The sequence below is a fragment of the Heptranchias perlo genome, chromosome 13 (assembly GCF_035084215.1).
Source record: "Heptranchias perlo isolate sHepPer1 chromosome 13, sHepPer1.hap1, whole genome shotgun sequence".
Classification (NCBI taxonomy): domain Eukaryota; kingdom Metazoa; phylum Chordata; class Chondrichthyes; order Hexanchiformes; family Hexanchidae; genus Heptranchias; species Heptranchias perlo.
Window position 1 is genome coordinate 22,206,539 of NC_090337.1, and position 27,936 is coordinate 22,234,474.

The following is a 27,936-nucleotide window of genomic DNA, read 5'->3' on the forward strand; positions in this document are numbered from 1 at the left end:
ATCTCCACGACTACATGTCGAGCGAATCTGCGCCTCCGTGTGCACTGCTGCTCGGAGAGGTCCGGGGAGCTGCGCCTCGGTCTGTGGACCCTGTGGCGAGGGTAGTGCCCTCTGCGATGCGTCTCTCTCTGCGGTAGCCCTCCCTCCTGCTGTGCAGGTGGGCGTGCAACAACACCGTGTTGGGGGGATCCACGTCTCTGCGGCAGACGGCGTGGACTGCGAGGCTGCTGGGGCTGGTCATTTTGTTCGTCCTCCGAGGGTGTCCACACACCACCCATCTGGCAGGTGTTGGTCTGAGGGGTTGTGCAGGGTAGGTGGGTGGTTCTTCGGACTGGGGCTGCGGTTTCGTGTCGGTCTGTCCTCTGGCTTGGCGGGGGGTGGTGGGGGGCAGGGGTTGCCCTATGTGACGCGGTGGCCTCCTGCATGGGTGAGGGCTCTCCCCCGTGGAGTGCACCTTGGCACCTGCCACAGGCTGCTGGCTGCAACACGCCTGGTTGGAGAGAGACTGTTTCACCCAGTGTGGGAAACTCACTGCCTTGAACCTAAAATCCCACACTTCCTCTTTTGACAGCTGATTCAGCTCATTAACTGACCTCAACAAGCAAGGTAAGTACTCTCAAGTGGAACCCCGCTGGCTTTAATTGCCTGCGGGATTCCCACCAGCGGGGCTTGCGCGCGCAGCCCCGCACGTCAGCGCGGTACCCGGAAGTGGCCGGGATTTCGTCGCGATCCGGTCACGTGACCGGATATCGGGATTTTCGGGGCCCCCCCGCTGGAAACCCGCCGGAAACCCGACGCCAAAATCGAGCCCCCTGTCTCTGATGTCAGAGATCCCAAGATGCCTCACACAAAGGCAGTGATCACTCCACAACAGATGTTAGAGGTGCAATGCCATGAAGCACCACCCTCAGTGGGTGCCATTGATACCTTCACTATCAGCTCTGCTAATGCTCTGTCATCTGTTGGTGCAGGCTGTTGCACTCCTTCATCTTCTATGGTCATGGCACAGTTCATGTCTTATGGGTTTTGAGATGGGAAACCCTTGTTATGCTTTCAGATGGTGAATACAAAAATCTACCCCAAAGTTTCTAATACAGGAAAAACATTAATTCACAATAATGGCCAAAAAAATCCTTGAGCTGATAATTGTTTTGTGTTTGAATTATGTAATTATGCTGGGATCACTTCTGCCGGTGCCCTCCAGCACTGACTCCTTCAGGGTTTCCAGGGTCACCAAGATCACTTGTGCCACTACTGGTGAATCGTCTGCTCATGACTGCCTTATGCAGCTGGAAAATTTGACGCCATTGAGTATAAGAGTAAAGAGGTAATGAGGATTTTATACAAAACATTGATTAGGTCACAATTAGAACACTCTGTGTAGTTTTGGGCCTCCCATTGTAAAAAGGAGCTTCAAGCCATGGACAGAGTTCAGTGCAGATTCATCAGGATGATGTCAGGGATGGAAAACTATGGTTATGAGTGGAGACTTGAGACAGTGGAACTATTTCCATTGGAGCAGAGAAGACTAAGAGATTTATAGAGGTTTTTAAAATTATAAGGACGGTGAGAATGCTACCTACCACTTGTCAGCTCAAGCCTGGATATTATCAGGTCCTACTGTAGGCTGCCATGGGCTGCTTCATATTTGTGATTATAAAAGCAAGAAACTAACATTTTATTATATTTTTATTTTATAGACATGTAAGTGGTGGTAATTGTGATGGAGAAGTCACATAACAAGATTCAAACTGGGTGGTCTGTTCATTAGATTGATTAGCAACTTTGAAAAAATTGACCTTTTTCCAGAATTGTTACACTAAAATGTAACATTTGAATACTCCTAACCTCTAGTCAACTTTGCATAGCAATGTACACAACTGAAGTGATTCCCATAAATTCTGACTATCAGTGGTCAATCTTGATGACATTGGGGGTGAGTGAGGAGGCAGCAGAGCATAGATGTGGAAACATTTGCTTTCTTATCTTGAGGGTAAGGCCATTTTTAAAGTTAAGCTGATGTCTTGTTTGCTTAAATGTGGCAGAACAAATGTAAGACCATGTTGCATAAGCAAATTTGAGTATTTACTGAAATGTTGGCTTCGCCAGGCTTCCTATCTACATATAAGAGTCATAGACATAAAGGAATTTAGCACTCTGATCTCTCTTTAGTGCTGATATTTGTTTAGAGGCAGTGTGGTCTGTACATCCCCTACCCAGTATGAAGCTGTTATACATTGTACTCTTTACCATTCATCTAATATACATTGATGCAGAATCGGATTCTGACTCTGCGTTAATAGATGAACATTCAGCAGCTCTCGCTGATTGTAATAATCCAGAAGTTCTAGTGGCTGTGGATTTCACTCTTCGTAAATTCAATGCTGAGCGGAAAGACGGCCATCATTATGCTCTCTATAGAGTCATCCGGGCTGAAGTGGAGGTGAGCAGATCTTTTACTATGATATTGTACATTATTTGTATGCGTATCATATTATTATTTTACTTTGCTTTTTGATATTTTAATGCATTTTCTGTCTCTTTTTAAGATTATTTGTGACTTGTGTCTATCCAGTATATATGAGAAGCAGACAGCCTGCTGTCAGGATTTAGCCAGTACCTGACAGACCATTAGGAGAAGATTCACTATCTTAATCTTCTCATTAACTTGGCTTTTGCTCAACACATTCCCTGGGTTGAGATCAGGAACTTAACTTGTGGGAGTAACAGATTCAAACTTATATCTCACCATGCCATGGCACAGTGTATTGGAGCTCCAATATGCCACACCACTACACAGTGACTCCATGCTTTACCAACTTGGTGCCACATCACTGGATTGCCTATTGTATTGCCATGCTGGGTCACACTGCCACATCACTGATTAGCTCTGTTCAGTCATCCTGGACAGTGCAAGTGCAAGTTCTAAACATTACCACAAAGTATTTTCAATTCTGTAGTTAATTGCACTGGAAAATAAAGAAAGAAACCAGATAAGAGCACCAGGTCGCTGTCAGATCAGATCCCAGTATCTTCTGATGTGAATATTACAATCCATATTTGAATCACAAGAATAATAAACTAGCTGTCCATAAAAACCATGGATGGATTTGTTTGAGGTAATAATACTCAACCTATAGCTATAGTCTGTAGCCTAGTTTTTCTGCTCAAGTTACATCAGCTCACAGGAGGGAAATACTCAATAGACCACGATGCTGCTGGTATCATGACAATCTTATCTGTGGAATGCTAATTGTGAGAATTGAATAATTAGATTGATAACTTGTAGTTTTTATTGGATTATGTTAGCCTGGAGTCAGGGACAAATTTCAGAGTTTTCTCTGATGGTCACTCACCATCCTCAGGAGGATTCACAACAGTACAAATTATGCAAATATGTTCGAAGCACTAGGCTCAATAGTCGGAAGGACCTTTTCTTGTTCTATATGTATTCTCCTGTTATCTTTCTTAGAATGTGAACATTTTCATAGTTCTGAGAATATTAAGGACCTTTTCAGAATTGCTGAACTAGGGAATGTGACAAATCTGCAGCTTGGTGAGGTGCCACCTCCCATATGCACATTGCACTGACATGTACTTGATGTAGATGGACAGGTACACAAACTTCAAGCAAATTATATTGCACCCCCCCCCCCCCACCCAATTCATCAAGATCTTTTTGTCTGTTGTTTCTCTCTCCAAATGGTCCCATCTCATTAACCCAGTCCTGTCAGTTTCAAACAGTTTTGCTAGGCCTCAACCTCTAGTTCTTCCATGTCATAGATTCATTTGATTCCTCCTGTGAGCAAGTCACCACTTCCTGAGAGCTCCCATGCTCCAGTTCACCTCAAATGTTCAGAACCCCAAGCATCCCAAGTGCTTCTATACCCCATATTCCTCCCACCACAGATGTTCCCAAACTCCAAGACATTCCATCAAATAATCCCCAACCCCAGCCCATTCATTGCCTCTCAGCCCAACCCTCTACAATTCCATCCCCAATCCCTAGCCATGCGTCCTGTTCACCCACTTGCTCTCAAATCCAATCCCAGATTCTCAAGGAGTAATTTATTAATGCTACTCAGATACTGTTTAGAGCAATCTCCTGCACTATAATTTTATTGAATTGTTGTCATTGGATATTGAAATTTCCTACCAACATCAAACAGGTAACACAAATATCAGAGCTTGGCAGCATTTGGACACATTACAACCTTGAAGAGGTGCTCTATCATTGTAGATATGCACAAGAAGGCACTTCACCCCTCCCTACTAAACACTTTACTACAAGAAATCAACTATTGTAGTGAATCCTCCACTTTATGCTTATGCTAAATTTTTCACTAAGAATAGGGTACAGGATGAAAATATAGACCCTAATGTCCAGTGACAAAAGGGTATTGAAAGGATGTATCAGCAGGTCCCCTGTCCTCACTCTTGAATACTTTATACAGGACACTGTATAACATGTTGCATTATTTATATTACATCAACAGTTTTCCAGAGTACAGCAAGTTAGAAGTTATAATATCAGCCATTATTTCCATTTAAAATGTCCAAGAAATAGCACAACAGAAAATTCTTACCAATGTTACATTGCAGAATTCTGATGAATGAATAAAATGTGATAAACACGTTTTACCTGAATTCAGTTTCAATGTTTTACTTAGAGAATCAAGAATGTTTATCCACCAGAATTCTATTATTCACAGGGAGAACTTGGAAGACGATATCTTATCGAGTTTTCTATCCGAGAAACGGATTGCCCGCTGGGAAATGAAAAAATCTGGAAAGAATGCAACTACAGAGCACCTAGAGAAGCTGTAAGCTTTCCAAATATCTAATCTGAAAACACTTTCACTACACAAACATTTGCAATAACTTCTGTGAAATTTTACAATTAACATACACCACATCCAGCACAGTATTTGGAAACTAGCCTAGGCCGGGACTTTTTTCGGAGCAGCCCCATCTCCACTGCAGTAACTTCACTGGTTGTGCGGCAGAAGCCCCATTTAAGCATGTAAACAGGGTTTCCGGCACCGGATTATAGGAAGAATGTTGAGGCAGTAGAAATGGTACAGCACAGATTCACTAGGATGCTGCCTGGTGTGAAGAAATAAAATATGAAGAAAGACTTGAAAAGTGGGGCTGTTTTCATTAGAAAAGAGGGGATGATGGGGTGATTTGACAGAAGTGTTTCAAATTATGAAGAGATAGGGGCAAAGTTGACTGTTTCCAGTGGTTGAGGGATCCAGAATAAGGGTAATAGAGGTGAGATTAAGTATAAGAGATTTATGACAGCGAGCATGAGAAACATTTTTACACGGAGGGTTGTGAGGCTGTGGACTACACAACCAGAGTTAGTGATTGAAGCAGAGATCATGGCCCCCATATTTACAGGGAAACAGGGAGGGTGCGGGGAGGCCGAAAACAGCTGGGGAACGTGTCGAGGCCTGGGATGCAGAGGTCCTGCTGAATTTAACTGCAGGACCTCATCATTTTTTTCTTCCCTTTCCCGCCCGGCAGCCGGCCAAATTGGCAGGCTGGCCAGCTGCTGGCCGGAAAACCAATGGCAGGAGGCCTCAGCCAGGGAAGGGTGGGAATGGTCCCGGCACAATCGGGAGGGTGGAAGGCTGGAGATCAAGGCTTGGCAGGGGCGGGGAGGAGGTTGGCCACGATCATGGCATGGAGGGAGCGTGAGGCCATTGGGGCTGGAGGGAGGGGGAGGTCGGCGATCGCAGCAGGGGGCAGAGGGAGGCCCCAATCAGCAGGGAGAGGCCAAAGGCTTCCATGAGGGGCTGGGGGAAGCACTCCTGCTCCACGTGGCCCACAAGGAGAGCTGGAGCAGGCACTTACCTTCTTGAGCTGGCAGCTCCCGCCTCCCTTACATTGCCATGTTTCCCAAGACCTGGGAAACCTGCGCTGTTAAATTTAAATCAGGCTTCCAATTGCATTGTGGGAGCCTGATTTAAATATGTTAATGACGTGTCCAGCCTCTCCATGGTGGGACACTCGCACGCCTTGCTACTCGCTGCCGTAAAAATGGCGGCAGGCACGAATGCGGCGGGTTGGGGGTGCATTCTCCATTTTTAATTTTTAACCCAGCCCTGACCCTTTCCTGTCATCACGGGGGGGGGGGGGGGCGGTTAATATCGAGGCCCATGTTAACTTTTAAAAACAGCTTAAATAGGTAGATGGAGGAAAACAGAATACAAGAATATGGAAACAGTGCAGGCACATGGCATTAGTACTACTGCTCATGTGGAGGATAAACACTAACACGGACTGGTTGGGCCAAATGGCCTGATTCTGTGTTATAATTTCTATATAACTGTGATCAGAAAGTACAAACACAAGTCAAATCAGTAGAACATATACATTGAACTACTGCTTGAACCTCAATGCAGTAATTTTTATTGCACCACTTTTAACATGTGTTTTCTCCCACTTCTTAAGAGGCAGAAGCAGATGGGGCATGCCACCCAATCTTACCAGAAGGTTTCACCTGCCTAAAAAACAGGCAGAAAACATCTATCTGGATTTCTGCCAATGCCGCCCTTTGGTTGGGCTCAACGAGGTGCACAAGAGTGTAAAAAGACTCATTCTAATTTCCCCATAGTCTCTGCACAGGGCCTTCCTCAGTAACACCATCAATATTAGAAACTTATGTTGAGGAATTGGAAATAGTGGGTACATCAACATATTGTTTTACTGCAAAGTCTTACTCACCATTCATCGTCATAGATCATGTGTACAGAATAGTTAATTTGAAAACAATCTCTTTTCTACTTAGTGTTTTGCAGCAGGTGAACTGACTGCAGCTGTATGTTAAAGGGGGCACAATATAGGTGAAAAATGTATAGATTCATATGATCAGATTTATGGTGTTATGAGTTACAAATTATGCTTCATCCACATTACGTTTCAGATCACTTATAAGAGATAATCTGATCATATGACACACATTTTTGCAAAGAAGTATTCATACAAATCATAGTTTTTAAAAATAAAATAATCAAACTAATTGGATGGATTCAATAACCCATGATCATGTATTAGGCTTTCTAGGTCTCCCTTTGTCACCACTGCTCCCACTTTCACGTAAGCGATGAATCCTTCAACCAGTATCCACCCTAGAGCATCACATCACATCAGACCTCTTTAGCCCAACACGTAAATCTACATAATATGAATGAATAATTGAGCATGACACAAGTGCAGCCTTTCCTGTATGACTATAATCTCCAGGAATAGTTGGTGGACATTCTCCTTTATTACAAGATTTTTTTCCTTACACCATGATTCACCTGAGTGTCAAATGTGCCTTTCTTTTTCCTCTTCTAATGCTTTTCCTCAGTGCAACCTCAGGGCCAGTATCACAAGAGGTGGTTGATTGCTCCTGTGGTGCAAAACATGGGATTATGGTGTCCTTCTTCTCAATGCATCTCAGTCCTGGGAAGGAGCTGTTGTTGGCTGCATTGCCTTATACCTGGACAGCTTGGTGTCACCCTTTATGTGTCAATTGTGCGGTGGAAGGGGGAAGGCTGGATGCCAGGTATGTGTTGCTGTCCTGAGAAGTAGCAGCCTTATGTTGGTCCACTCCAGCCATTTAGCCATTGCTGTTGTACTGGGCTCTGGATCTGTGTGTCCACTGATCAGCAGGCTGGCGAGTCTAATGGGAGCTATCAGATCCTGAAAGCTCTGATAAACGGTGGCCTATGGGCAGCTATGAGTCTTATTTCTGTCTCAATGCTTTCATACTCAGGCATTTGCTGTAATACTAAAAGTTTTAATCAAATTGATGGCCTTGGTGTTTGGATGATTTCTTATGTGTAAATGGCAGCCTTTTTCCTAATTCTGATATTTATTTTTAGAATACTGGCCGATGTGTGTCGAACGTATACATCCATAAAACCCAAAGAATAACTCAAGTGACTTCACATAACTGCACCATATCTTCAGGTATGAGATATTAAAATTACACTTAGTAGATAATGGGGTAGAGATTAGTTATGGCTCATTTTCGGGCACGTAACCAATGGCCCGTTCAAACCGGAAGGCTCTAAATTGGGCTTTGGGCCTCAGTTGACTAGTTTGGGCGAGCAATTGGTGCCTATTGTGCCTCCAGAGGCAAATTGCCCATTTCTGAGGAATCATTTTCAGGCCATTCTGACTCACAGGTAGCAGCCATTAGGTAAGTCTCGGTAAGTCAGGGAGTATTCCTTCAGGCCCCAGAAGGAAACCTAGGGCCTCCCCTGCCCCTGGACTTTACTCTCCCACCACAATTGCCTCTGGAACCCTCCCCTTCTAGACTTACCGGGGGGTCTCCGCCGGTGACCTCCTGCCATGCTCGCTTTCTCCCACCCGCCGGCACTGCGCCATTGACCCGGGATCCAAGCCAGAGTCGGGCCTAACCTGCTTAAATGTGGTTCTGAGTTAAAATGGCCCAGGCCTCACGTAGGCAATCCAGGGCAAGCCTGACACTCACCCCGCGGGCCCCCCGTTCACCCCTCACCCCCAGATAAAATTGGTGCTTAAATACCAGGAGTGCCACAAAAACATTTTATTTAGCGGTGACATCAGCTTCTTGTCCCCAAAGCACATGCACCCCCAGACAACTGGCAGTGACCCCACCAAAGTTCATGGGGTCAAGGGGAGAGTCCTCCACAAGTGGACCTTCAGTGGTTTGGCGGCACATCTGTGGTGTACCCCTGTCAAAACCTTTGTAAATACCAATGGTGGCAGGCTGGCCTGGTAGAGTGGGGAGGAGGGTATGGGCGGGATACTGGGTCCCTCCCCAAGAAGAAGAATCCGGGTGTACCTTACAAAGGGGGCTACTTCACAGCAGCTGCAAAGATAATTTTGGCCGCTGATCTTCAAGGGCTCAGTCTCCGACCTTGACTTGAAGGTGGACCCCACTTCCACCAGGATTGGGCAGAATGCTGTGGTGAGGTCTTGGTGCCTGCTCTGACTTTACACCGGGTCCTGACTGAGGCTCTAGCAGTGGAAACTCCTGAGTTAGGGAGTCCCAGTCAGGCCCTGCCCCCCACTTACATCGATGGCCTTGTAGGGGTGGGGAGAGGCGCCACCCCAAAACATCATCCTGAAATCTGCTGTGCAAGGCTCAGATCTGGTGTATCAAGGTCCTGGCTGAGTTCATGGACATTCTGATAGACTCCGCCAGATTTATGGCAGGATGCTGTTTTCAGTGGTGCAGGCTGAGGGAAGAATGTTGCATAAGACACTGGGAAAACTTCCTGCTCTTCTTTGAACAGTGCCATGGGATCTTTAACATCCACCTGAACAGGCATTGGAAGGGCAGCATCTCCAGCAATGCAGCACTCCATCAGTAATGCACGGGGGTATTAATCTAAACTATGTGCTTGAGTCCTGGAGAGTGAATTGAGCCCACAACCGTCTGACTAATCCGAGAGAGTTCTACCAACTGAGCCAAGCTAGTTCTCCTAATTGTACAATACAAATAATGGAACATGGGATAACTTTTTACCTGGATATGCTGTATGACAAACATTTATTCTACAAAGGGAATGATTAGGAGAGTTTTTTTTATTTCAGAGCATTGTTAGGACATGGAATGCTGTACCAGAAACAGAGGTGGAAGCAAATCCATAATAACTTTTAAAAAGAAAGTGGATAAAGATTTGAAAAAGTAACATATAAAAGATTATGGGGAAAGAGCAGGGGAATAGGAATAAGTGAATAGCTCTTTCAGGGAGCCGGCAAAGGTGTGATGGGCTGAATAGCCTCATTCTGTCCTGTAACATTCTATGATTCAATGGTGCAGATTAATTGTTGTTTCCATTATAATTTCATCTGCAATAATTCTGTTTGGCTGCATAGTAATTGCCTGTGACATTGCTTCCCAGTTCACTGGATTGTTCCAAAACATGAACATTGTCTTGGATGCGTAAGGGATCTGCCAACTAACCATTCCAGTTTAAATGAAACAATTGATCATGCTATTAGAAAGTTTAACAATGAGAGCAGCTATGAAAATTACTTTCGGCTTGGGATTGTCTTCAAGTTCACTCATCAGGTTAGAATTTTCATTGTAAATACGTAAACAATTAGAGTTGTTTTTATTTATATTTCTGGGTTGTTTACTTCTGATCATCTTATGGGTCTTTCTATTCCCCAAGTGAGAGGGCAAGACCTCATTTGAGTCTCTACCTTAGTATATGTTTAAAATGTAGAAGTATTAAGACCGTAAGAAATGATGGAATAAAAATTTTTTTTGCCTGTCGAGCTTTTCCTTCCACAGACCAGACACAACATCCCTGTTCTGAGCTCGAGTAACTTTGTTTCCTTTCTGGAGTGATAGTTCTGAAAATGCTCTCCGACCTCCAAAGGCAATCGAGTGAAACTTGGGAATACTTATCTTAAGTTAAATGACCTACATTGTTCAATCCTGACAAGTCATTTTCCACAGGTGACATTCCTATGGTCCCATCAGCACAGAAATCGTTGTGTTCTCGGGAGAGAATTTGATCACCTTTTTCTATATTTGCCTTATGACTTTCAATCACATCTTAAACCAAATATTTATCCAACATTTTCCAAATCCTTATATTGTTTGTCCATTGAAATACATGTTTCTCGCCAAGATGAATGGTTTGGTATGCTTTCAGCTCATTCACTAATCCTGAAACAAACATTAATATTAAATGTATAGAGCTACTCAATGTTATAATAGCTTTATTACTGTATTATTAACTCTAAGCTACCAAAATAAACTCCTAAAATACAATTTTAATTTAAAAACACATTGGGCTCGAATTTAGCAGGCCTGCGGGTTCCCAGCGGGTGGTCCTCCGGGAGCGTGGAAAACGCGGACGGCTAATCGTGTGCGACCCCACGCGATCGCGGGATAATTGACCTGATTAAGCCCTGCTTCCGGGTTCTCCGCTCCCCAGCTGCGTGCCGGCCGGCTGCGCATGTGCAGTACCGTCGACGCGATGTAGGAGCTCCACTTAAAGGGGCAGTCTCCCAAAGCCCCTCCTGCTGCAAGCAAGAGGTTTGAGACGATGGCTCAGCAAAGGGGAAAGGCTGCGCCCCGTTTTTCAGACCTGGCACTGCAGCTGATGCTGGAGGGCGTGAGGAGGAGGAGGGAAACGCTCTTCCCAGAAGATGGACGCAAGTTCCCTGCCGCCGCCACCAGGAAGGCATGGGCAGAGGTGGCGGTGAGCAGCAGGGGCAACACCCCAAGGACTTGGGAGCAGTGCCGCAAGCGCTTCAATGACCTGACTAGGTCTGGCAAGGTGAGTACACCAACGCACCCTCCCACATCCCGTCCCCACCATCACGCCAAACAGATCACAACCCCTCCTGCACAGCCACCACTGCGCTCCATCAGCAATCCTCACAGCCACTCATTCACTATCCTCGCCGTGCAGGCAAGTACCCACCGTTCCTGACCCCACCCGAACACTACCACACACCCCAATCCCCATGCAATGGGATGGGCACGTGGCCCACGCATCCTCCCATCCATCCGCGCCACGCTCAACCCAACCACACCGATGCTCGATGCGTCTCACGATGCAATACGCACCCACTCACACATCTGTGTTTTGCCTTCACAGGAGAAGAGAAGCAAGAACGATCGGGAAAGGGCACGCACTGGAGGTGGGCCGCCGCAAGTGGTGGAGCTCACCGACGCCGAGGTGGAGGCGCTCGACCTCGCCCGCACGCGACATTGCCTGTCGGTGGCTGATGGCGAGTGTGTCGCTGCCGAAACGGCCGGTAAGGGAAAGCTGACACTCAACACCCATGATCGCGAGTTACCGTATCATCACCTGCCATCAGGCGCACTGTCAAGTTGGTGCACATGCCTCAAAGTGCCCTCTGTTCTCTTGCAGGTCCGTCTGTGTGTGAAGCGATCGAGGAGGGTGATTCCTCAGAGGACATGGCGGTCTCTGAGGGTGCATCGTCACATCAGAGCCAACCATCCACCAGCGCAGAGACACGCACCTCGGTGGGTCCCCCTCGCCAACTAGTTGGGGTAGCACTTGGTGAGTCACCGCGCACGAGTGAGCATGAGCAGACCCTGGTGGCAGGGGCAGCCGCGGAGGGTCCGCGACGGAGGGAGCACTCATCTCCAGGCTCTGCTCAGCCGGACCCAGATGCTGAACCCAGGGGGCCACCAGTGAAAAGGAGAGTCGTCGAGGGGCACCAGCTAATTGCTGAGGTACTGGGAGAGGTGCCGCGCGCATTGTCCACAATAGCGCAGGCGATGGAGGAGTCCAACTCCTGCATGTGGGCATTGGTGGCGCAGGCACAGGAGGGTACCGGCGACACAGTGTCGCGGGTAGGTGCGGGACTGTCTGCGGTGGAGGACAGGCTGGCCTCCCTCGAGCGTCACGCACAGCTCCAGATCGAGTCCATGCAGGCCCTGACAACGTCTGTACGGATTCAGGGTGAGCAACATTCCGCCGCCATCAACAGGCTGACGGATACACTAGGGGTGGCCTTGCAAGGCCTCACACATGCCATCCAAACTGCCGTCCAGCAGGGTGGAAGGGGTGATGTGGGCCGAGGCCAAGAGAGGGATGATGGTGACCGGGGACATGGAAGCGGGGACGCTTCTCAAGGCGCCCCCACGTCCCACCCGTCGCCCACCTCTCAACCAGTACCCGCAATGGTGCCTCCTCTCCAGGTGGCCGAGTCTGCCCCTGCCCCGGTGCAGGAGGAGCAGTCTGTGGAGGTGCCGTCACGGGCACCGAAACCCAGGGGCCGTCCGCCAAAAGCATCTACCCGGTCAAGGCAAGAACACGAGCAACCTGCCACTACCTCTGCTGGAGCCACAGGGGTAGCACCACGAAAGGGTTCCCGGAAAAGAAATGCAAAGGCGTTATAATCACAAAGGGAATACACCAGGGTGTTTATTAATTTGTACATTTTTTTTTATATGATGTCACATTGGAGATATTAAATACTCTATTCTCACCACTCCTGCCACCTCTCGTCCATTCTTCCGCGGCCTGTGCAATAGGTGCGTTCCGTGGAGGCCATCATGACGGCGAACACCTGCTGCCACCCATTGGGCACACTGCTGTGGGTGCAGGATTACTGGCAGCACTCTTCAGTGGAGGGGGCTGGTATGGCCGCTCGCATGTGCAGGTGAGGAGATGCGAGCGCCTCGCAGTGTCTGACTCTAGGAGAACCGTTGACGTATGAGTGCCTCCCTGGCCCGGCGACCATCCCGGTGAGTCGTGGTTCGGCGCATGGGTCGTCCACTATCCTCTGGCGCGTCCTCCTCCTCCGCCTCCTCCTCCTCCTCCTCCTCCTCCTCGCCCTCGCCTTCCTCAATGTGGGTGGCGGGTGTGGATGGGGCCTCCTCCAGCGGCACCCCTCTCTGTTGGGCCATGTTGTGCAGGGCACAGCAGACAACTATGATTCGTCCCACTCTGAATGGTGTGTATTGCAGCGCTCCCCCAGAACGATCAAGGCACCTGAAGCACATCTTGAGAAGCCCTATGGTCTGCTCAATTGTAGACCTGGTAGCAGTGTGGCTGTCATTGTACCGACGCTCCGGCTCGGTGATGGGGTTCCTCAGAGGTGTCCTGAGCCACGTGTGTAGGGGATACCCCTTGTCGCCGAGGAGCCAGCCGTTGCCGGCGTTGGGTGCCTGCAGGATGGGCGGGACGGCGGACTCCCTGAGGACGAAGGCATCGTGGCAGCTGCCGGGGTATCTGGCGCACACTTGTAGGAATCTCTGGCGGTGGTCACAGATGAGCTGGGCGTTCATGGAGTGATACCCCTTCCTGTTGATGAACAGCCCTGGCTCATGCGGAGGTGCCCGTATTGCGATGTGGGTGCAGTCGATTACACCCTGCACCCGTGGGAAGCCGGCCATGGCATGGAATCCAACCGCCCTCTCCATCTGGCTGCGCTCGTCCATGGCGAAGTTGATGTAGTGCGAGGCCCTGCGGAACAACCCATCGGTGACCTGCCTTATGCACTTGTGTGCAGAGGACTGACAGACCCCGGTGATGTCCCCGGTGGCACCCTGGAAGGAACCGGATGCAAAGAAGTTGAGGGCAGTGGTGACTTTGACGGCGACAGGTAGGAAGATGCTGCTTGGTCCATCAGGGAGCAGCTCGTCGTTAAGGAGGCTGCAGATGTCGGCGACTACCTGGCGATTGACTCTGAGCCGACGTATGCACTGCTCCTCGGAGAGGTCCATGAAGCTGAGCCTCGCTCTGTACACCCTGTGCGGAGGGTAGTGCCTCCTGCGACGCATCTCTCTCTGCGGTTGCCCTCCCTCCTGCTGTGCAGGTGGGTGTGCCGCAGCACCGTGTTGGGGGGCCCCACGTCTCCGAGGCGGACGGTGTGGACTGCGAGGCTGCTGGGGCTGGTCATCCTCTTCGTCCTCCGACGATGTCAACGCACCACCCATCTGGCAGGTGTTGGTCTGAGGGGTTGTGCAGGGTAGGTGGGTGGGTCCTCGGACTGGGGCTGCGGTTTCGTGTCGGTCTGTCCTCTGGCTTGGCGGGGGGTGGTGGAGGGCAGGGGTTGCCCTATGTGACGCGGTGGCCTCCTGCGTGGGTGAGGGGTCTCCCCCGTGGAGCGCACCTTGCCACCTGCCACAGGCTGCTGGCTGCAACACGCCTGGTTGGAGAGGGACTGTTTCCCCCAGTGTGTGAAACTCACTGCCTTGAACCTAAAATCCCACACTTCCTCTTTTGACAGCTGCTTCAGCTCATTAACTGACCACAACGAGCAAGGTAAGTACTCTCAAGTGGAACCCCGCTGGCTTTAATTGCCTGCGGGATTCCCACCAGCGGGGCCTGCGCGCGCAGCCCCGCACGTCAGCGCGGTACCCGGAAGTGGCCGGGATTTCGTCACGATCCGGTCATGTGACCGGATATCGGGATTTTCGGGGCCGCCCCGCTGGGAACCCGCCGGAAACACGATCCCAAAATCGAGCCCATTGACCCTGATATTTACAGGGAGGCAGGGAGGGAGCTGGTGGGGGGGAGGGAATCGGGGGCAGGGGGTTGAAGTGATCGCGGGACGGGGAGAGATCAGGGGGGCTTTGGATCGCGGGGAGGGAGGCCAATCGTGGCAGGTTTGCTTGGGGGGCCTCCTGCTCATCCTGACCCACAGCAGTGTTGGAAAGGCACTTACCTGCTGGATCCGGCTGTTCACGCCTCCCTTCGTCTATCGGGTTTCCTGAGTTCTGGGAAACCTAGCCTGCATCCGTTAAATGTAAAAGTCAGTTAAAATTTGAGGCATGCAGCCTCATTAACATATTTAAATAACTGACCCGTCTCTCGAGAGCACGTTAGTTGCAGGCGGGTTTCAGATATTTGATATTTTAACCCTCCCACCCGTCCTGGGGGTTAAAATTCCCCCTTTCATTCTGCTCACCATCGTCCTTTTTTCTCTATTTCTCTTCTTTCCGAATATATATCTGTCCAATTTTAATTTTACATTTTCCTACCTAATCTAACCAATATCTCTAAAAATAACATTTATCCTTACATCTTCTTTCTTCTGATTCTCATCATCCATTTTGGAGGCATAAATAACTTATAAATATTTGGGTTATGTTTGACTAAAAGCTAGGTAAAATGGTAAATGGTGCTTTTGTTTGCCAGGCCAGTAAGGGTTGACATGATCACATCATGGTCAATCGTTGATGCATTTTCACACAGCAGTCTCAGGAAGAAGCTGCTAATGGATGAGTAAAGTTGCTGATGGCCCAAAGTACAAATAGCTTAACTAATCTACTACCAAAACCCTGCGTGGGTTAAAGGGGTTTAATAGCATTAATTGCTTTTGCTGGAGGTCTGCTGTACACGTGTGTTAGTCTGTGAGAAAAATTGCTGTCTTCTTGCCTAAGGCATGTTAATTTTGTTCTCTAGTTCCACTCACAGATCTAGGTCTAATACTGTACTATCCGGCCACTTGTCCAGCATAGAATCATAGAATCATAGAAGTTACAACATGGAAAGAGGCCCTTCGGCCCAACATGTCCATGTCGCCCAGTTTATACCACTAAGCTAGTCCCAATTGCCTGCACTTGGCCCATATCCCTCTATACCCATCTTACCCATGTAACTGTCCAAATGCTTTTTAAAAGACAAAATTGTACCCTCCTCTACTACTGCCTCTGGCAGCTCGTTCCAGACACTCACCACCCTTTGAGTGAAAAAATTGCCCCTCTGGACCCTTTTGTATCTCTCCCCTCTCACCTTAAATCTATGTCCCCTCGTTATAGACTCCCCTACCTTTGGGAAAAGATTTTGACTATCTACCTTATCTATGCCCCTCATTATTTTATAGACTTCTATAAGATCACCCCTTAACCTCCTACTCTCCAGGGAAAAAAGTCCCAGTCTATCTAACCTCTCCCTATAAGTCAAACCATCAAGTCCCGGTAGCATCCTAGTAAATCTTTTCTGCACTCTTTCTAGTTTAATAATATCCTTTCTATAATAGGGTGACCAGAACTGTACACAGTATTCCAAGTGTGGCCTTACTAATGTCTTGTACAACTTCAACAAGACATCACAACTCCTGTATTCAATGTTCTGACCAATGAAACCAAGCATGCCGAATGCCTTCTTCACCACCCTATCCACCTGTGACTCCACTTTCAAGGAGCTATGAACCTGTACTCCTAGATCTCTTTGTTCTATAACTCTCCCCAATGCCCTACCATTGACGGAGTAGGTCCTGGCCCGATTCGATCTACCAAAATGCATCACCTCACATTTATCTAAATTAAACTCCATCTGCCATTCATCGGCCCACTGGCCCAATTTATCAAGATCCCGTTGCAATCCTAGATAACCTTCTTCACTGTCCACAATGCCACCAATCTTGGTGTCATCTGCAAACTTACTAACCATGCCTCCTAAATTCTCATCCAAATCATTAATATAAATAACAAATAACAGCGGACCCAGCACCGATCCCTGAGGCACACCGCTGGTCACAGGCCTCCAGTTTGAAAAACAACCCTCTACAACCACCCTCTGTCTTCTGTCGTCAATCCAATTTTGTATCCAATTGGCTACCTCACCTTGGATCCCGTGAGATTTAACCTTATATAACAACCTACCATGCGGTACCTTGTCAAAGGCTTTGCTAAAGTCCATGTAGACCACGTCTACTGCACAGCCCTCATCTATCTTCTTGGTTACCCCTTCAAAAAACTCAATCAAATTTGTGAGACATGATTTTCCTCTCACAAAACCATGCTGACTGTTCCTAATCAGTCCCTGCCTCTCCAAATGCCTGTAGATCCTGTCTCTCAGAATACCCTCTAACAACTTACCCACTACAGATGTCAGGCTCACCGGTCTGTAGTTCCCAGGCTTTTCCCTGCCGCCCTTCTTAAACAAAGGCACAACATTTGCTACCCTCCAATCTTCATCAAAGCATCAAAGTCTTGGAATCATAACTTCCTGCAACTCATCATCGGCAAAACCGAAGCCACTCTGTTTGGCTCTTATCAGCACCTATGTATCCCCGGTGCCAACTGGAAATGAAAATCGGGCAATGTGTAAAATGGGCAGCCAATCCACTATAGCCCGTTTTCTGCCTGGTGGTAAAAGTGAAAATTCAATCCTACTATTATTCATATTTTTCATCATTTCATAGACCTGGATCATCTCCCTCACAATCCTTTCTTGAATAGTGATAAAAGGATAACATTCTTTGACTTCCTTTTCATTTTATGGTCCAAGAGCTGTTGATGTGTCTCCTTTTGCCTACTGTATCGAATATGATTTTCTTGCTGTATTATCTAAAGTAAAGATTTTTTTTAAAGAAAAGTGCCAGCAAAGATTATAAACTGAAGACCATTAATACTAATTATGTGCAATAATGATGTTATTCAGTGCAATTCTGCATTGTTAATGTAAATTTTATATTCAGGTGGTGGCTGGAATGAGATACGGATTGAAGTTCTCAATCCAGGAAACCGAATGCAGCAAAGAAGATCCTGATATTAAGCCCTCCGAATGCAATGTGAAGCCTGATGCTGTAACGGTAAGTATAGCTTAAAAGGAACCTTGGTGCCCAACTGTTCATGATTACCTAGTGGACCAGTCACACACAAGATAAGTTGAAAGATCAGAATTGTTTTATTTTTGTTTTTGTCGTGCTGCAACAGTTAGCACTCTACCATTCATGGTATCCCTGGGAAGAAGGAGAGACCCAGCATGGCCCAAAATTACTACAACCACATCCTGCACAGTTTTCACTCCTTGGGCTTTGCCACCACACCCTGCAGAGGCCCCCTCCCCCACCGCTCCTGGTTATTGCCACTACATTAAAGGCGCAATGTAAATGCTCTCAGCCCTCACCCCCAGTTACCGCCTCCACACGATGCAAAGCTCTCACCCCCGATTTATTGCCATTACACTCTACACAGCTCTTACTCACTTTTCAGTGCCGCAGTATTGTTTCTGGAGTTATCCAATATTCATCTTAGTCTTCACTTCTGACACGTATTTGAAAACAGTTCACATTCGTAGATGAAATTTTCCTCTCTCTAATGTGAAATTAATTTGGGGTGGCATCAAGCAGTTTATGGTCAGATTAGAAAAAGATTCCTGCAGGAGTCAGAACATGTCATAAACACATATGTGTAAAACATATTTATGTTTCCCACCTGGATTCAGGGAATTGGATTAATTTAAATTCATTGATAGGTGGATATTATCATTTATAACTCACAAATTAAGACTTTCATTTTAATTGCATTTTCTCACCATTATATGATCTATTTCTTTGATGTGAAGTTATTGATGTTGCATGAATTTGAAAGAAGTGTTGCATGATTTTATAACCTGAACATTAGAAAATGCAATAATGTCCAAAGTTCGACCTGCAGCATCACTATAATTCTTTCAGACTTGATTCAAACGTATTCTGCATTATATCGAGGCACACAATAACCAGTCATTGACTGTGGAATTGATCCAATCAGTTAAACATTGTGTATTCTGTTAACACCACAGACCATTGGTAAATATCAGTAGAAAACAAATTTGTTTTAGATTATTCATTGTTTATTTTAGCTTTTACACAATGAGTGGGCACGCAGACAGTGATAGCATGATGACTGATTACAACACAAATACAAATGATGAAATATTATAATTTATTTAATCCATTTGTAGAAGAAATGTCTATTCCACTCAGTTTACATATACATGTGATATAAATCAGGATCATAGATTCGAGTACCTGAATGCTTAAACTAACATGTAATACAGAATTAAAATGTCTACAGGAAACTATGGGTAAAATCATTCACTAACATGCAATACTGCACAGCTCAAGTATGTTCACTGTTAATATTTACAAAGATGTATACAAATAACTCACTTGCATTTGGGGGCATGCTTTCCTCTGTGTGTAAAGTTCAAGAAAAATTATTTCACTAAACTTTGGGTATGGTAGTGTAGTGGTTATAGTTACTGGACTAGTAATCCAGAGTTGGACTAATAGTCCAGAGAATTAGTCTGTTCAGTGCGTTCAAATACCATCATATCAGTTTGAATTCAGTTTTTAAAAAAAATCTGAAAATAAAAGCGCTCTATAAATGCAAGTCTTTCTTTCTTTCTTTCCAGTCCCACACCAACGTGGTTGGCTCTTAACTGCTCTCTAAAGTGGTTCTAGCAAGCCACTCAGTTGTATCAAACCACTGCAAAGAGTCTGCAGTGGTTCACAAAGAAGGCTCACCACCACGTTTTCATGGCAACTAGGGATTAGTAATAAATGCTGCCCTTGCCAGTGGTGCCCACATCCTGAGAATGAATAAAAAAAATGATACTATCTGGTTAGTGTCTGGATATCATCAGCAGCCTATTATTTTAAAAAAAGGGCATTCTGAAACAATTGATGACCTATATTACTCCATTCCCATTTATTTTTTATGTAGAAAATACTTTTCTTTAACGAATAACTGCTGACAGCGTTGTCAGAAGACTGTGCTTATAGGCTACTCTGTAAGACTGATCAACACTAAAACCTATAAAATACGTAAGAAATATTGGGAGGAGCTTATAACACCCAGGACAGGCGGGAGAGGGGCGGTTGCGGGGCGGGGGGGCGGGTGGGTGTTAAAATTTCAAAAATCGGAAAACCAACCTCAACCTGCCTCCAACTTCCGGTTTTAATGGAGCCGGTTAGGGGCATGGGCAGAGGCGGATCTGTCATTTAAATATTTTAATGAGGCTGCGTGCCTCAAATTTTTACAGACTTTCAGGTTTAACTGCTGCGGGCCCGGTTTCCCAGAGCATGGGAAATCCGGCAGCTGAAGGGAGGCGAGAAAGGCCAAATCCATCAGGTAAATGCCTTTACAGCACTGCTTATGGTCCAGGAGTTGCAGGAGTGCTATCCCACGGCCCCTCAAGCAAACCAGCTTCCCTCCCCACGATCCAGTGACCCCCCCCCCCCCCCGCCTGCAATCGTATCCCAGCGATCGGACCTCCCTCCGTTGCCCCTCACGGCCTGCGATCTTCTCCAGCCCCTCCCCTCCCCCTGATGTCCCTCACGGCTCACGATCTTCTCTGGCCCCTCCCCCCTCATGGCCCGCGATCTTCTCCGCCCCCCCCACATTGTCCCTCACGATCCGTGATCTTCTCCGGCCCCTCCCCTCCCCCTGATGTCCCTCACGGCTCACGATCTTCTCTGGCCCCTCCCCCCTCGTTGTCCCTCATGGCCCGCGATCTTCTCCGCCCTCCCCATTGTCCCTCACGGCCCGCGATCTTCTCCGCCCTCCCCATTGTCCCTCACGGTCCGCGATCTTCTCCGCCCTCCCCATTGTCCCTCACAGCCCGCGATCTTCTCCGCCCTCCCCATTGTCCCTCACAGCCCGCGATCTTCTCTGCAGCCTGGTGCCGCAGGCCTTCCCGCCTGACAGCCAACCAGCTAGCCTCTCAATCTGGCTGGCTGCCGGCCAGGAAACGGAGTCAAAAAATTTAAATGAGCTCCTGCCGTTAGATTTGGCAGGTTCTCCGGGAAACCCGGATTTCCCGGCTGCTACACCTGCCCCACCCGTTTCCTCCCCACTGCTCCAGAAATATTGGGGCCACTGTATCTGAAATTCCAACAGGTGATTGATATTAGTCAAACAATGTAAGGTGAATATTTTTCACCTCCTTTTAACGTGTTCACTTAAAAAATTGGATGAGACATACCATTCATGTCATTCTTTTTAGTCAATTGGCTACTTTAGCATTGGATGGTTCTGCCTTCCTCTAAGATGCCTGGCATCCCTCTTAAGATGCCACCAAGAAGGAGGTAGATGTATTGATTTTTCAGCAGGACACCAGAAGGTAGAGGATGCCAGTTAAAGGGAGCAAAAGAACCCTGAAGATCCCTCCCTCCAAAAGGGGTTCATTGGGTCATCCAATGTTACCCTAGAGACTACTGCCAACTGTCTCCTGGCAGTCCCTGTGCTGGCAGCAGTAGTGGCGGAAGGCAGGGAAATTAGGCCCTGCTGGGCCTGGCCCCACTCTCACTTTCATGTGGCGGAGCGGTGACGGGGTGGCCAGTGGCCTTTCCAGATGGGGCGGGAGAATGAAAATCCAGGTTGGGCAGGGATGTGGTGGTAGGCTTCCTTTCCCGATTTTGCTTTATTTTCTTCCACTGTGCAGCCCGATTTCAGGTGGTAGAGTAGAGGAAAATCCACCCAATAGCTCCAGCTGAAAGATAGCACTGAAACAGGCACGGTAGGCCAAAAAGACTCCTTAATTTCTGTGATGTTAAGAAAACTTTTCTTTTTCTGGATGGACAAGTTAAGGCTGAATGGTCTCCCTCATGTTTATGTGATATTAGTACATTCACCCTTCACGTAATGGTTTGAAATGCCTCCATCTGTTAAAATACAGGTGCCATTTTAACACAGTCAACAAGTCAGTTAAAATAGCCCCTAAAGGATTTTTACATGAACATGGTAACTAATGCGCTACCAGAGGAAATTAAACTCCTAATTGTTATATGGTTAGACTGATTTTTAATAAATAATTTCTTTTGTTTTCTAGTTGTTCTGTAACTCAACTGTGCACACAAAGATATGGCTGAATTATACACATACTGCTGTGTCCTGTGATGCTGAGTCATTTGCCGCGGTAATCTTAAAATTCATTCTTTCCTCAATTTGTCAATCTCTGTATGACTTATATTTTTTGACAGTATTTGAAAAATTATGTATTTATAACTATTTTAAGAATCTGATTAATACTGGGAAATTCAACTTGCCAGCTAGCGAGAAACAAATTAGTTCCAGTTCTGGCAAGTCTGAAAATCAAGGCAATTTGCCATCTTTCTCTTAGCACCTGGGATTCTACCCTTCCATTGCCAACCGTTAATTTTTCCTTTGCTTTCCTGCTTCATCTGATCATTTTTTGGCCTATCTAATTTCGTTTTATAGAATCATATAATTTGACAGCACAGAATTCAGCCATTCGGCCCATCACACACCTGCGCTGTTCTCAGAAAAAACTGTCCGCCTAGTGCCATTCCTCTGCCCTTTCCCCATACATTTAAAAAAATTGTCAAATATTTATCAGCTAAAACCTACTATGAATTCTGTTTCCCCCACTGTTTCTGGTAGGGCATTTGTGTCCTAACAACCTTCAGTATAAAGAAATTTCTCCTAACCTGTTGCTTTGTTCATTTGGTGACTATGCTCTCCAGTTACCGACTCACCTTCTTTACATTATCTACTTTTTCCACTTCATTTCCTAGACTTACATTCAATATTGCCTCCTTCCTTGTTGGATTAAAAATGTCCTGATATAGGTAGCAGTCCCAGAAACTCTTCCCTTCCTTGCCACTCACGTAACATTTATCCCAGTCAATTTTTGAATAATTAAAGTCATCCATTATTATGGCTTTGTTCCACCATTTTTCTTTAATTGGTCTATATACCTCTTCCTCTATCCCCTTTCTCTGTTTAGTGACTACAGTATACTCCCTGTAGACTAACATTTCACTTTTTATTCCTTGACTTTAATCAGCTTTTAAACCCTCCCTTATATCATCTCGATATTCTCGAACTATATTGGAATCTTTGAATAACTTTGCCACTCTCTTTTTTTCCAACTCTATCCCTCCCTTTCTTAATATTTTGTAACCAGGAATGCTGAGCTTCCAGTAATGCCATAGCCTAAGCCACATTTCTGTTAACACCATTATATCATTCCCCCTACCCTCCATAGCACAGTCTCACTGATTAGCTGCCAATCTATTCTAAAGTTGGGCTTTGTTCATTTTGAGGTTTCATTTTCTATAATTAAAGCTCAAGTAATAGTTTATTTTGACAGATAGGTTAATTTAATGGGTGTAGCAACCAAAGGCTTTCTTCCAGAATTTGAGTAACCTTCTTTCCCAGTTTTTGGCTATGTACATTTCCCATTTTTAAGTCTCATTGTACCACATTATCCTGTGATCAGGTGACTTGCTTCCACTTAGCTTTAGGCTGATCACTGAGTGTTAGGTGATAATAACCTGAGGGCGAATCATTCCCTAGTTTTCATTAGCTTTTTTTTGAAGAGCACCTGGTCTTCAATGTCTTTCTTAATGGTGCAGAAGAAGGTTGGGAACTGTGTGAGACATAATGGTGCAGGCCCACATCCTACATCTCTGTAACACAAACATTGGAGCACCAATACTTTGAGCTATTATGTTGCTCTAGATTCCCTCTTTAAAAGTGGTCCTGAGAACCCCCAGGATGGGCGGGTGGTGGGGGAGGGGCGGGTGGTTAAAACTTTTAAACTGGTAAACCCGACCACAAACCGCCTCCAATGCGCCCACTTCCGGTTTTAACAGAGACGGGTTGGAGGTGGGGGGGGGGGGGGCGCGGACGATTAACTTGCTCTCCAGAGGCAGGCCTGTTATTTAAATATTTAAATGAGGCTGCGTGCCTAAAATTATAGCTCGGGTTTATAGTTAGTGGCTGCGGGCCGGGTTTCCCAGGGCTTGGTAAACCTGGCAGCTGAAGGGAGGCGAGAACGGCCGGATCCAGCTGGTAAGTGCCATTCCAGCACCGCCTGTGGGCCAGGAGGAGCAGGCGTGCTTCCCCTGGCCCCCCAAGCTAATCTGCTTCCCCACTTGCGATTGGCCTCCCTCCCTGCTATCCAACCCCCGCTGTGATCAGAACCCCCCCCGCGATTGGACTCACCCTGCGATCCGTGCCCCCCCCCCCCCCCCCCCCCGATTTCCCCTGGGAACGCAACGTCCTTTCCAGACACCCTCAATCTCCTTTCCGGCCCAAGATCTCCTCTTGGCACCCCCCACCCCGATCTCCTCCCTCCCCCCGATGTTCTCCCGGCCGACCATCTCTTTTCCGCCCTCCCCCACCTTAATCCCCCCTCCCCCATCTCTTCCTCAACACCCCCCCCCCCCACTGATCTCCTCCCGGCCCACAATCTCCTCTCCGGCCAGCTCCCAGGCCCTTCATGATCTCCTCCCCCGCACTCCTCCAAATCTCCTCCCTATCTGCAATCTCCTCTCTGGACCCTCCCGATCTCCTCCTGGCCGCGATCTCCTCTCCAGCCATCCCCCCGATCTCCTCTCCAGCCGCCACAATATCCTCTCCGGCCACTCCCTGATTTCCTCCCAGCCCATGATCTCTCCCTCCCTCTCACCCTCCTCTCCGCTCCCCATCTGCAGCCTGGTGCCGCAAGCCTTCCCACCCGACAGCCAACCACTCAATCTGGCTGGCTGCTGGCCAGGAAATGGAGGCAAAAAATTTAAATGAGGTCCTGCCATTAAATTCGGCAAGACCTCCAGGTTACCCGTATTTCCAGGTTTCCCGGCTGCTACACCTGCCCTCCCCCGCCTTCCCATAAATATCGGGGCCAAGATCTCATCCGATATTTAGATACATTTTCCCGCTCGGGAATAATGGTCAACATTTTTATTTTATTTTTAATAGATCTTGTCAAGGATCTGAGAACAACTGAATCATTTTTCTCTGTTGTTTACCAGACATACAGGCCCTGAATTTCCTGCATGGGTGTGTCAGGAAACAGGCATAATCTGGGTGCAAAATGGGTTAGGAACCTGTTACATCAGATCTCCATGTGGGTAGGTGCCATTCCATTTGGACAAAAGCAAATAACATAGTAATGACAGGATAATGTAATTCATCCAAATTCCAGTCATTGCCCCCTCATCTGCCCTGATTGTAATGTGTGTCTGAATAAAACAGGCATACTTGCTTGCCAGGATGAGCTGATAAAGGTAAAAATGCTGTTTATAGACACACTGCTTGTTGAAGTACTTCTGTTTGCTGCAGCTTCACTTGTTGATCGATTAGCAATTTTTAAAATTTTGACTAGGCCCTCGCCCTGACCCCGTGGAGGCCAGTTTATTTTAGCTAAAATCAACATAAAAGGCAGCACCATAGGTATCCCTAAAGGAATGCCCCCCCCCCCCCCCCACCCCAACCCACTTTGTGATATAGCTGGAAGAGGAAGAGGAGGACTGAAGGGAGGGAAATCATGGAATCATACAGCACAGGAGTCTCATTGTGCCTGTGCCGGCTGTTTGAAAGAACTGTCCAACTAGTCTTATTCCCCCACTCTTTCCCCATAGCTCTGCAAATATTTCCTTTTCAAGCATATATCCAATACTTGAAAAGCTCTTCCAAACTATAGGAGGAGGATGAGACTCTCCTGCTGGTATGCAGCAACCAGGGTGTAAAAACTATAGCACTCATATCAAGAAATGAACCAGGAACAGCAAGGAAGTGTTGGATGACCTGTGCCACCTGCTTGTACCAGACCTGCAGTCCACATCCACCATTTGGACTGCTCTGTCGGTGGCTATGAAACTCATTATAGCTTGACTTTCTTTCCAGTCTGCGATGGGAGATCTAATAAATATTAACCAACCTGGTCACAAATATCTTGTTTGCTAAAGCAGGCAAATTTGTTAGTTTTCACTTGTTAGTTATAACTTGTCTCCCATCTCTGAGGTGAGGGGGTTATAGATGGGACCAAAGCCATCAAACAGGCCTTAATTTTAACCATATCCTATCCATCACTAAAATCACATCTTCATAACGTTGTCTGCCTCTGTCCCCATCTCGTCTCTATTGCTACAGAGACCCTCATGCATGCTTCATCACCTCCAGGCTTGATTTCTCCAGTGCTCTCCTTGCCTACCAAGCTCAACTTGTCTAAATTCTGCCACTCACTTCCCATCCTGTACTTAAAGCCTGTTCACCTATCACTCCTATCCTTGCCAACCTCCACTGTCTCTCTGTCCTGCAGATGCATTGATTTCAAAACCGACATTCCATCTTATCTCTGCAAACTACACCCCTAAGTCCTAGTTCACACTCCTCACGCTTATGACTCTGGCCTAGTGTGCATCTCTTCGGCCATTACAACCTTCCACTCTGCAGTAATCTTCCTAAAAGCCTGGGCCTTGTTACATCTACCCTCACCTTCGAAAACATCCTTAAATCATAATTTCTTTTATCAAGCCTTCAGTCACCTCCTTTAACTCTTCTAGTTCCTATTTAGTGTTCAATACACTCCTCTTTTATAAGATCCCTTGGATTAGTTTGTTATGTTAAAGGTGCTATATAAGTGAAGGTCATTGCTGTTTCTGTTTCTATTGTGCTTACTGTTGTTGGAGATACCAAATAGAGGGTGGGTACTTCATCACAAGAAAGCAAGAAAATTCAGAGGGGGAATCATCCAGGACCACTCCCATAAACCTCCTAGGAGTGGTCTGCATAAAAGCATAGGCAAAAGATGCTGACCATCTTGGGAATTGGTGGGTATCATGGTAAGGGACTTGAAAAAATATGAAGGGAAAAAGGATATCAGAAAAGTGAGATGACAGAAATGTTAAATTATTAGGTGAATCCAAAGCCATTTGCTTCAAGTCTAATATTTGTTTGAGAATAATAATAGATCCCAAAGGAGCTTTTTCACACTCATATAAAGAAGATTTTATTTGTGTGTTATGTATATAACAAAATTGTAAACCCATATTCAGATTTATGAATTTGTTGTACATTGTGCATAGACAAATATTCTCCCTTGGTGTATAAGTGGGCCAAACATGATGGAGTCTAATCTGTTGTAATTGCTGATAGATTACAAAGATAGTTAATAACATTAAATCTCTCACTTTGTAGGAGTTCATGTCGGCTGGATTAGCAGGTTGGGGGCCATTTACTTTGCAATCAGAACCGCAAAGTGAAACAGAGTCTGATGAATTCGAACCAAATGCAAGAGAGCTCACCACTGCAGAAAAAGACCTTGCAGACATTCTGGAACCTCTTACATGCCCAGGAAAACCATGGAAACCCTTGAGACAGATAAAACCTGCTCCTCCCCCACATGAAGAACACCACGATGACCACGGACACACTCAAACACCATTCAGTGATCATGACTTATTGGGCGCTGCGTGATAAGTATTTATTAGCATTGCTGGCGGGTAATAATATAAAAAGAATAATTAATTGAACAATGTAATAAGGTTTATATTTGCAATTTAAAAGCCTTTGTTTCCATCAGCTCTACACTTTTCATATAGTATATTTTTTTCTGTGGAATCTTTGAAGAGAAGTGAAGTTGGGGTCCCCACTGATTTGCATAAACATCTCCATGGATTTGTATAACATACTTTCACACAAATGATCATGGGCCCAGCATCCTTGTAGAGCTTTAGGGATTCCACTGAAAATCTTTACAGTGTAAAATGTGTAAATTTGGGTAATAATGTAACAACTTAGAAAAGGGAATGGAATGTTATAACAATTTGGTCAATGTGCTGCCCTACACTCTAGTCTTCCACTTAATCAGTTCTTATCATTCACCATGTAAAATAAAGAGAATTGTTGGTAATAAGAACTTGTAGCGATGTTTCATTTATTCCCAGTTCATATTGGCAATCAGGGTTTGGGTCAAATTTCCA

At 46.5% G+C, this 27,936-nt stretch overlaps 1 protein-coding gene across 1 annotated transcript; it reads left to right on the forward strand.

The window, feature by feature from the left end:
• Nucleotides 1-2,153: 2,153 nt before the first annotated feature.
• kng1 (kininogen 1) lies at nt 2,154-27,872 on the forward strand. Its single transcript, XM_067994618.1, has 7 exons — nt 2,154-2,443; nt 4,713-4,823; nt 7,878-7,965; nt 9,891-10,060; nt 17,914-18,027; nt 22,035-22,121; nt 27,152-27,872. The coding sequence occupies exons 1-7, from the start codon at nt 2,222-2,224 to the stop codon at nt 27,428-27,430; spliced, it is 1,071 nt and encodes a 356-aa protein (XP_067850719.1). The 5' UTR covers nt 2,154-2,221; the 3' UTR covers nt 27,431-27,872.
• The last annotated feature ends 64 nt before the right edge of the window (nt 27,873-27,936 follow it).

What these genes read in the sequence shown, in the direction of transcription:
- kng1 (XM_067994618.1), top strand. Translation starts at nt 2,222, where the DNA reads ATGAAGCTGTTATACATTGTACTCTTTACCATTCATCTAATATACATT. An exon ending in ACAGAGCACCTAGAGAAGCT is followed by an intron (nt 4,824 to 7,877) that starts GTAAGCTTTCCA and finishes ATTTATTTTTAG; the next exon opens with AATACTGGCCGATGTGTGTC. An exon ending in TCTTCAAGTTCACTCATCAG is followed by an intron (nt 10,061 to 17,913) that starts GTTAGAATTTTC and finishes TTTTATATTCAG; the next exon opens with GTGGTGGCTGGAATGAGATA.